At 48.8% G+C, this 10,197-nt stretch overlaps 1 protein-coding gene across 5 annotated transcripts in view; it reads left to right on the plus strand.

Annotated features, from left to right (window-relative positions):
* The window catches only part of LOC144596773 (pleckstrin homology domain-containing family G member 1), a 181,164-nt gene extending 171,699 nt beyond the window's left edge, over positions 1 to 9,465 (plus strand). For all 5 annotated transcript variants that reach the window (XM_078405545.1, XM_078405543.1, XM_078405544.1 and 2 more), the window contains 2 exons: positions 1,897 to 3,232; positions 8,146 to 9,465. In XM_078405545.1, the coding sequence (XP_078261671.1) occupies positions 1,897 to 3,232; positions 8,146 to 9,092 (2,283 nt within the window). In that variant the 3' untranslated portion in view covers positions 9,093 to 9,465. The remainder of the gene's footprint in view (positions 1 to 1,896; positions 3,233 to 8,145) is intronic.
* Positions 9,466 to 10,197: the final 732 nt, after the last annotated feature.

Genomic DNA, 10,197 nt, shown 5'->3' on the forward strand with positions numbered 1-10,197 from the left:
CCGAAACGTCACCCATTCCTTCTCTCCCGAGATGCTGCCTGACCCGCTGAGTTACTCCAGCATTTTGTGAGTGAATAATTGATAAATTATTGCCTTGTATGGCTTGACTGTATTGAGCACTATCAGATCCTCCCAAAACAGCTCTCTCCTCTAAATGATCATATGAAGGAGGCTTCACAGAAAGCTGGAGTAACTCAGCGGGCCAGGCAGCAAATCAGGAGAGAAGGAACCCATTCCTTCTCTCCTGAGATGCTGCCTGACCCGCTGAGTTACTCCAGCTTTTTGTGATACCTTCGATTTGTACCAGCATCTGCAGTTATTTCCCTACATATGAAGAAGACTGGTTTGCAAGATTTATTAACCTGGCTAATTAACGTCCTTGCTTTTGCTACAAACCTGAGCACATCCAGAATTGTGTGACCTGCACCTGGACACTCACCAAGAGACTCAGAACTGTTGTTGCTCTGAGTCTTTCCTTACCCCCACCCCCCTCCCCGATTTAAGATTAAAGATGTGCCTCCCTCCTTCCCTGTCTTTAAATCCTTCATTGACATACTCGCAGTCCTGGCTCCCCCCCCCCCCCCCCCCCCCCCAACATGCCTCTACCTACACGAAGCGATCTGGTCTTCAAGTCTCTGGTCCCCTGCCCGGGAATTTTAACTGCGGAAACTCTGCTGACCCCTTCCGAGGTTGCAGAAGAGGTTACCTGGTATGCTGCCTGGATCAGAGGGTAATAGCTAAAAGGAGAGGTTGGACAAACTTGGATTGTTTTCTGTGGAGTGTCGGAGGCAGAGGGGAGACCTGCTGGAAGCATATCAAATCATTAAACTTAATCTGTCATTAAGTTCTCTCCTGATTTGCTGCCTGACCCGCTGAGTTACTCCAGCTTTCTGTGAAGCCTCTTCAAGCCTATTTATATCTTTCTCCAATTTTTAATTATCCTCTGTATTGTTCATCATAATACCATTTTGTGTGATCTGACAATTTAAAATTTGTTCTACCCACCCCCCACCCTACCAAGTCCAAAACATGTTCTCTTCGATAACACATAGTGTGTTTCTGATTCCCTTTTGAATTTTGCTCCTTCATGAATTCCCTGCACTAGTCATTCCTCCTGAATCACCATGAATATCGATCCTCCTTCCTATATCCATAGAAATTCCTTGCAGCCTTGCCATCTCATGGCTCCTCCATTCCCACCAAAAGCCACTTCCAATTCCATTGTTACTTTCACTGTACCTGGAAGGGATGTGGAGGAGGTAGGAGAGTAAAGGATGAGGAGGAATTGTTTGCTACCAGTTATGCCATGGAGTATACTCAATCACACCTTTATTTTCACCTTTTTCACTTTGCCTATCATATCATATCATATCATATATATACAGCCGGAAACAGGCCTTTTCGGCCCTCCAAGTCCGTGCCGCCCAGCGATCCCCGCACATTAACACTATCCTACACCCACTAGGGACAATTTTTACATTTACATTTACATTTACCCAGCCAATTAACCTGAAATGATGAGAGGCATAGATAGGGTAATCAGTCAGGACCTCTTTCTCGGGGTGAAAATATCAAGGACTGGAAGTTATAGCTTTAAGGTGATGGGGGGCAAAGTTTAAAAGAGATGTGCCGGGCAAGTGTTTTTACACAGAGAATGGTGGGTGCTTGGATCGTGCTGCCAGGGGTGGTGGAGGAAGCAGGGACAATAGTGACATTTACGAGGCTTGTAGTTAGGCACAAGAATATGCAGGGAATGGAGGGAGATGGAGTATGTGTAGGCAAAGATTAGATAAACTTGGCACCATGTTCAGCACTGACATTTTAGGCCAAAAGGCCAGTTCCTGTGCAGTACTGTTCTACGTTGTAACCCATGGGTTTTTGTTTCTACTCTTTTAGGTAGCGTGCAAATCTCTGGTGCAAGAAAGCCCCCGTTTCCCCATTCACTCGGTGGGCCGACCTGCGGGATGGGATGAGGATGTAACCGTGGCGCCAGGCGGTGGAGTGGGGAGAAGCGATCGTTCCCAGCCCCCCGCAGGACGGGCCTCGCTACCTGGCAGGACGCTGGGGAAGAACAATCGGCGGGTGTTTGCTCCGGCCGCCTCTGCCCCAGAGCTTCACTCCACGCCGGTCAACCCGTCCCGAGGGGCCTGCGGTCGCCGTCTCCCCCCAGGGGTCCGGGAGCATCAGGCCGTGGGTCCGGACCGCAGGGTGGTCAGGCGGGCCAGCAGCGCCGGAGAGAACCACACGACGTACCGACAGGCGGCTCAGGGCAACAGGGGGCGCCCGGCCACGGACCAAGGCTCGGTAACACCGGCAACCGGCAGAGCGCAGCCCCGGTCAGGCCCTGGGCCGGCGGGCGAGCAAGAGCGAGACCGCACGGAAGTGGGGATCCCGGCGCTGCCCGTCACCGCGGCGTCACCCAAGCGGGAGCTGCCGGTGGTGGACCGGAGGCCGGCCCCGTCCCAGACGGCCCACAAGAAGCTGAAGAACGACTGGGAGGGCCGCAGCGACTCGCCGGGCCTGGACGTCGAGACGGCCTGCCGAGGCCTGGGCAACTTCGCCTCCGAGGAGAGCCTGCGGTGTAGCGGCGACGAGGCCTCGGACCGCAGCCGGTCGCCGGCCAAGAGCGGAGCGGCCTGGACCGGCAGCTCCTCCAATTCCAACTCGGCGTCGCGCGAGTCAGTGCCCGACCGTCTGTCTGAGGAGGTGGACGAGATCTGGAACGACCTGGAGGACTACATCAGGAGGAGCGAGGAGACCCGGCGCGACCGACTGCCGGCCGCCTTCCCTGTCAGCCAGGACGACCTGGGAGCGCTGGCCCGCCGGAGGCTCAGGCCCTCCGCTCGCTCGGCTGCAGAGTGCCCGGCGGCCCTCCAAGCGGAGGAGTGCAGGCTCGGCAGGATGAGCATCGAGGCAGACGGCGGCGAGCCGAGCGAGCTGGCCTCGCTGTTGGGCGCCGGAGCCGCCTCCTTCCCCGAGGACAAGTGGCTGGAGGCGGACAGCCCCCTGGGCAGCACGGAGGCGGTGGGTCCGCAGGAGCTGGACCTCATGGACCGCACCAAGCGCAAGGTCTACAACATGGCCCGGCAGTACAGCCAGAAGATCAAGAAGGCCAACCAGCTGCTGAAGATGAAGAACGTGGGAGAACAGTCACCGTCCGATCAGCCCAAGAGGAAGTGCAAGGACCTGGCAGCTATTCTGGAGGAAAAGAAGCAAGGAGGCTCTGCCATTGGTGCGTAGAATGTCCCTCTGACTCTGAGTTGTGCTTCACAGGTCTCAAATATCAACAGCTCACCTCAAGAATGTAAAACATAAAAGTAGTAGGTTACCCGATCATTCCAATGTCCTCCACTGTGCTACAAAATTGTGGCTTATCTTTTTCCCCTGTGGTACTTTACTACACCGTTTTTCTATCCCCTATATGCACCCTATATATCCAGAGATATATCAAATTCCACCTTGAATATGCACAAAGTACAAGGAAATAACCGCAGGAGTAGGTCGCCTGGACCCTCGTATAATCGTGGTACGAAATCTTTACTCTTTCATTCAGGTCTACTTGCAATGAAAGCCAACATACTGTGTACCATTCCTTCTCTCTAGAGATGCTGCCTGTCCCGCTGAGTTACTCCACCATTTTGTGCCTATACTGGGTACCTTTCCATTTCTTGGCGTACTTGCAATTTTCAGAGCTGGGCGTGTTTTTAACCAATTGCCTGCCCGCTCTCTTTATCAGGTCCACCCCTCTTTCTCTATTTTGTTCATCCCTTCTTTAAGTAACCCAGAATAATTCCAAACTAGGCATGAATCTGCTAAGACAATTAAATCATTCCCATTTACATCTGTGTGATCAATTCACCTCTTGTAATGAATGCTGTGTTCATCCAAATACAATCTTCATTTTTTTGTCTTTTTTATCATCTTTCCCCGGTCTGGCTCTAATTAGAGTATATAATCTTGTACTGAAAATGCTATCCTGACAGTCGCGTTTAAATTCTATTTTGCTTCTATTTTGTTATCTTGTATTATTGTCTCGACCATCAATTTTCTTCAGTTCGCCTTGCCAGACTTATCTCTCCCACCACCACCGGTTCTATGTAATTGAAAGTTTGGAAAAGTAGGGTTTGAGTGAATAGACTATCAGATGTGAGACGCTCCAACAACACATTGTGGTCCAGGGCACTATTTGTTTATCTAATCTCACAATTCCCCAGAGAGGGTGCAAAAAGCATATGCTGACAATGCTATTCCAAGAATAAGAGGCACAATTGGGTAAAACAATGACTAATCAAGCCTGCTGAATGTGTAGATGTTAGCAACTCGGTTTAAACGTGACAATAAATTACCTTTGAACCTTTAAACTCAACACATAGGTTCTGTGTAACTATTCTCCATTTGATGTATTTCTATTGAAAATAGCTGTAAGAATAACAGGGGAGTACTGGTGGGAGATTTCAACTTCCCTGATATTGACCATGTCTCCCACAGTGTATAGTGTAAACTGTAAAGGGTTTGGACAGAATGGACTTTGTTTAATGTGTCCAAGAAAGCTTCCTTAATTCGTGTAAAAGGGACCCTACTGGAGAGGGTGCAACACTGGACCTCCTCTTGGGGAACAAGGTTGGGGAAGTGACTGAGATGTCAATGGGGGAGCACTTTGGGACCAGTGACCACAATTCGATTAGTTTAAAGGAGTTATGCTGTTGTCAGCTAACAATGGCCTGTTTCCTTTATCATCGTTACTTTTTTGCATGTCTTTCATTCATTTGTTCTTTATATCTCTACACCATTGTCTATATCTCTCGTTTCCCTTTCCCCTGTCTAGTCAGAAGAAGGGTCTTGACCCAAAATGTCACCCATTCCTTCTCTCCAGAGATGCTGCCTCCAGCATTTTGCGTCTATCTTTGGTTTAAACTAACATCTGCAGTTCCTTTCTTTAGGATGGGTTTAGAGATTAAATGCATGCAATTAGGACTAGTCCAGAATCCAATTTGGTGGGCATGGACAGGTTGGGCTGAACAGCCTATATTCATGCTCTATGACACGATTAGTCTATTTAGATTAGGAGAGGTTGTATGATTTCTTCTGGAGATTGTAAAATTGTTTGTTGTAAAATTGATTTGTGAGCCGAGCGGTACACCCTGCCCCAATCCAGATTGCTTGGTGAGACTTGTTACGATAGGCAGACAAGAAGTGTGAAGAAAAAAAAACTCTAGCAATATTGAAAATTACTGACGTCTTAATTGAGCTAACCAACAATAAGTTCTTTATGACAGAATTTATTTATCTTAAGACTTTTGAGCTAAAGAAATAGAAGCAAGAATAGGCAATTTGGCCCCTTATGCTTGCTCTGTCATTCAGAACGATCATAGGTGATCTTTTACAGCTGCATCATGTTCTTGCATGGGCCCAGTCAGGTTTCCTCGCATTAAGGAGTGGTTAATCCTATTACATTTCTTGGTAATTTAGGCTATAATGTCATCTCTTCTTTGGTACGTCTTTGATCCTGTTTTATTAAGCTTGGGGCAGTGATGATGTTATCATTCCAGTGCAGATGTGCAGGGTTGCTTTTTAAGGAGAGAATGTGCAGTTTATTTTCAGAAGGCATGAACTCGTGTGACTGATTGCAAATCAAACTGGCCTGTGGAATAAAATATAGTTCCAATCGAGAAGTAAATTGATTACAGTCCTAAATATAACTTTTAAAAAACTGTATAGGAAGGAACTGCAAATGCTGGTTTAAAATGAAGATAGACCCAAAATGCTCCAGTTACGGGCAGTATCTCTGGAGAGAAGGAATGGGTGACTTTTCGGGTCAAGACCGTTCTTCAGACTTCTTCAGAAAACTGTACATAGACAATAGACAATAGACAATAGGTGCAGGAGTAGGCCATTCAGCCCTTCGAACCAGCACCGCCATTCAATGCGATCATGGCTGATCACTCTCAATCAGTACCCCGTTCCTGCCTTCTCCCCATACCCCCTCACTCCGCTATCCTTAAGAGCTCTATCCAGCACTCTCTTGAAAGCATCCAACGAACTGGCCTCCACTGCCTTCTGAGGCAGAGAATTCCACACCTTCACCACTCTCTGACTGAAAAGGTTCTTCCTCATCTCCGTTCTAAATGGCCTACCCCTTATTCTTAAACTGTGGCCCCTTGTTCTGGACTCCCCCAACAGTTTCCTGCCTCTAATGTGTCCAATCCCCTAATTATCTTATATGTTTCAATAAGATAACATGTGCCTTAAATTCTACTTATCCTATTTCTCTAAATCCAGATTAGCACATGGTTTAGGGGAGAAGATAGGTTAATGTTCTAAATCCACTCATGGTTTGAGACAAGAGTTTGGTAGATGGTTTAATGTAGGGAAGTAGAGGAGTGTGTTGGAACTAGGAAAAGGACCGTGCCGGACCTTGATTTCAGAAACTAGCCTGGCGGGTGACTCGTGTATCAATGGAAGAGCACTTTGGAAATCATGATCACAACTCCATATAGGTTAAGACTATTTTCAGCAAGGATAAGTCTGGACTTTGCAGGAAAATACTAAATTGGGGTAAAGCAGATGACAGTATTGTTAGGCAGAAGCTAGGGAGAGTAAATTGGGCGCAGTTGTTATTTGTGTAAGTCTACATCTGACATGTGGGTGTCGTTTAAAGTCCAATTGATCAGAGTTCAGGACAACATGTTCCAGTCAGGAGGAGGAGGAATAAGGGCGACAGGCATGGGAACCTTGGATGACTAAAGACGTTGTAAATTTGGTCAAAAAGAAAAAAGGGGCATATGTAAGATTTAGAAAGAAAATCAGACAAGGCCTTTGAGAGATATAAAGCAAGCAGGAAAGAACTTGAGTGGGCAATTAGAAGGGCCAAAAGGGCAATGAAATATCACAGACAAGTCAGATTAAAGAACATCCCAGCAATTTTATATGTACATTAACAACAAGAGGGCCATGGGCGGCATGGGCGGCACGGTAGCACAGCGGTAGAGTTGCTGCTTTACAGCGAATGCAGCGCCGGAGACTCAGGTTCGATCCTGACTACGGGTGCTGCACTGTAAGGAGTTTGTACGTTCTCCCCGTGACCTGCGTGGGTTTTCTCCGAGATCTTCGGTTTCCTCCCACACTCCAAAGACGTACAGGTATGTAGGTTAATTGGCTGGGTAAATGTTTTTTTTTAAATTGTCCCTAGTGGGTGTAGGATAGTGTTAATGTACGGGGATCGCTGGGCGGCACGGACTTGGAGGGCCGAAAAGGCCTGTTTCCGGCTGTATATATATGATATGATGATATGATAAGAGGGTAACCAGGGGAAGGTAAGACCACTCGAGAAAGAGGGAATTTATGATGTAACTTTATGAAGTAAAATCAGAGGATGTAGGCGAGGTATTAAACGAGTACTTTCCCTCTGTTTTCACCAAGGAGAAGGACATGGAGGACAGTGAGATTAGTGTGGAGAATACTCATATACATGCTTGGGCGATTTCAGATCAAGGAGAAAGTGTTGGGGCACTTGAAGAGCATTAAGGTGGATAAATCGCCAGAGCCTGATGGGGTCTATCCTGGGTTATTCAGAGATTTGACAAACATCTTTGTATCTTTTCTGGCCATAGGTGAGGTCCCAGAAGATCGGAGAGTAGCCAATGTTGTTCCTTTGTTTTAGCAGGGAAATAGAGATAATCCATGAAATTATAGGACGGTAAGCCCCACGTAAGTGTAGGGAAGGTATTGGAGAGGATTCTTCGGATTTACACGAGTATGGGCTAATTATTATGGTTTTATAGACAATAGACAATAGGTGCAGGAGTAGGCCATTCGGCCCTTTGAGCGTTTTGTCTGCAGAAGGTAATTTCTTACAAACTTGAACGAGTTTATTGACTACGATGCCTTTAACAAAGATAATTGATGAGGCCAGTGGATGTTGGCCACATGGATTTTGTCAAAGAGTCTTGGTAAACAGTCATATTTTGTCATTTCATTTTTTAGTGTGTATTAGTTTAGGATTAGGTTTATTATTGTCATTTGTACCGAGGTACAGTAAGCTTTGTTTTGTATGCTGTTCAATCTGATCAGATAATACAATGCAATCAATACAATAGGTAGAGCAATCTGTTTAATGATCTAACATTCCCTTTTCTGTTCTCTCAGGTGCTCGAATCGCTGAATACTCCCAGCTGTACGACCAGCTCTTGTTCCGAGAAACTCCCCCGAGGTTATCCACTGCGTTGACGGACAGTCAGGTGTGGGCGAGGAGCACTCCTCAGGGGCTGCTGTCCTCCTGCAGCTCCCACGGGCACAGCCTGGACTCCGAGGACTGGCTGCTGCACTCCACCTACAGTAACGGGGAGCTGGCCGACTTTGTCGCCTGGCCAGACATCCACGAGCTGGCGGCCAAGTACGCCTCGCCGGAGATGAGGGCGAGTGTGGGGGCGCGGCTGCAGGCCAGGGTTGGGCTGGCCAGCCCGTCCGCTTCGTTCGCCACCAGTCACCCCCCAGAGCAGCGCTGGAGCGCCCTGGTGGTGCCGCCCAACGCGCCCAGCTGCTCGGCGCTGCGGGGCTACGGCACGCTGGGGCGCCTGGCCAGCGACGGCGGGGCACGGGGAGTGTCGCTGTCCTCCCCCTCCGTGGCGGTCAGCCACTCCATCGAGGTGCCGCGGCCCGAGCTGACCCTGCGCGACCCGCGGCAAGTGGTGCTGGCGGGCGCGACCCCAGCACTGGACGCCCGCTCGGCCGCACGCAACTACCTGGCCAACTTCAACGACGCCGACGAGGACGACGAGGACTACGTGGAGATCCGCTCCGAGGATGAGGACTACGAAGACCTGGACGAGAGCTGCCTGACCGCCGAGGCCGAAGCCGAAGCCGCCGCCGCCGCCATCTTGCGAGACGGCGGCACGGCGGAGCCACAGCCTTGCACCCCGCTGTCGGGCGGGGGTGGGGGCGGTGGAGGGGGTGCTCCTGACTCCGTGTCTGCACCGGCCGAGCCCGACCAGCTGAGCAACTACCTCTGGCGGGAACCCTCCCCCAGCCAGCAGAACATTGTGCAGACTCTGCGCGACAAGTTTCAGTGCCTCAGTTCCAGCAGCTTCGCCTAATGGGCAGGATGGTCCGGTGGCGCTGGGCTTTATCTGGGGAAAAGGGAAACAATGACGTGTTAAACTCAGCTCTGATAGATCTCTCTGGTTGCACTCCCTGACCGAGTCGTAGTGTTAAAATAGTATCTAGGTTCGGGGAAGGTGCAAGTTTATCAAAACAAAACAATGCAAGTAAATGTTTACTTTTGTATCTATAGGGAATCACTGGCAGAGCAAAAGACACAATCACAGTGCAAATGCAGTGAGAGTCGTGGGTGATCTGTTCTTATTGAGGTGGGAATGAATGGTGGTGGTGTTCCCTGCTGGTTTTGGCTAAGAACCGTTATTGCCCCCTCTAGTGTAATGATCGTGCGTTCACCATCTCTCTCGGGGCACTGTGTGTGTGGGTGGGTGGGTGGGGGCGATGGACTGGTGGGGAGAAAGCGATCCAAAAGAACGATCAATCGCATCCTAGGCTGCCCGGCCCCCAAGACTGAAAGTATAAGTGATCCAGTTACACAGAGTGCATGGACAGTTTATTCGGGCCTTGTTTTAGCCCCATGCTTTGAGACTGATGTTGAAATTGAGGAGAAATTGAAGTAACGGCAATTAGCGCGGTAAAGGAGAAATGTGTGGGGATGCAAAATGGATCTTTGGCATCTGTTGGGAATAAAACCACATTGAGGAAGGAGGCACGCACTTACTTGGCTCTTGCCTCCCATTCCCCAACAACCCAGTTGTGCAACAATTAAAACAGATAATGCTGGAAATACTTAACGCATTTGGTAGCATCAGTGAAGAGAAAAGTAATTGATGTTGCACTGGGTGACTATTGAAACATGGCTGTTTTTCTTTCCACTGATGATTAACCAGCATTTTATTTCAGATTTCCATTGTCTGCAGCTTCACATGACTAACAAACTATTTAGAAAGTAGTCTGGCTTCATGTTCAAACCTGCACCAATAGGCATCCCATGCAGTTATTGCCAGATGCATGCTTGCAATTAATCTTTAATCCCATCAAACCCAGTCGTGCCCATTGCCTCCAGAATACGAGGATTCCTCTAACGCCAGAACTCCAATAACTCTTGCTGCCATTTACCTCCAACTCGCTTGTGCTACTAGC

This window comes from Rhinoraja longicauda, chromosome 9 (genome assembly GCF_053455715.1).
Source record: "Rhinoraja longicauda isolate Sanriku21f chromosome 9, sRhiLon1.1, whole genome shotgun sequence".
Lineage (NCBI taxonomy): Eukaryota > Metazoa > Chordata > Chondrichthyes > Rajiformes > Arhynchobatidae > Rhinoraja > Rhinoraja longicauda.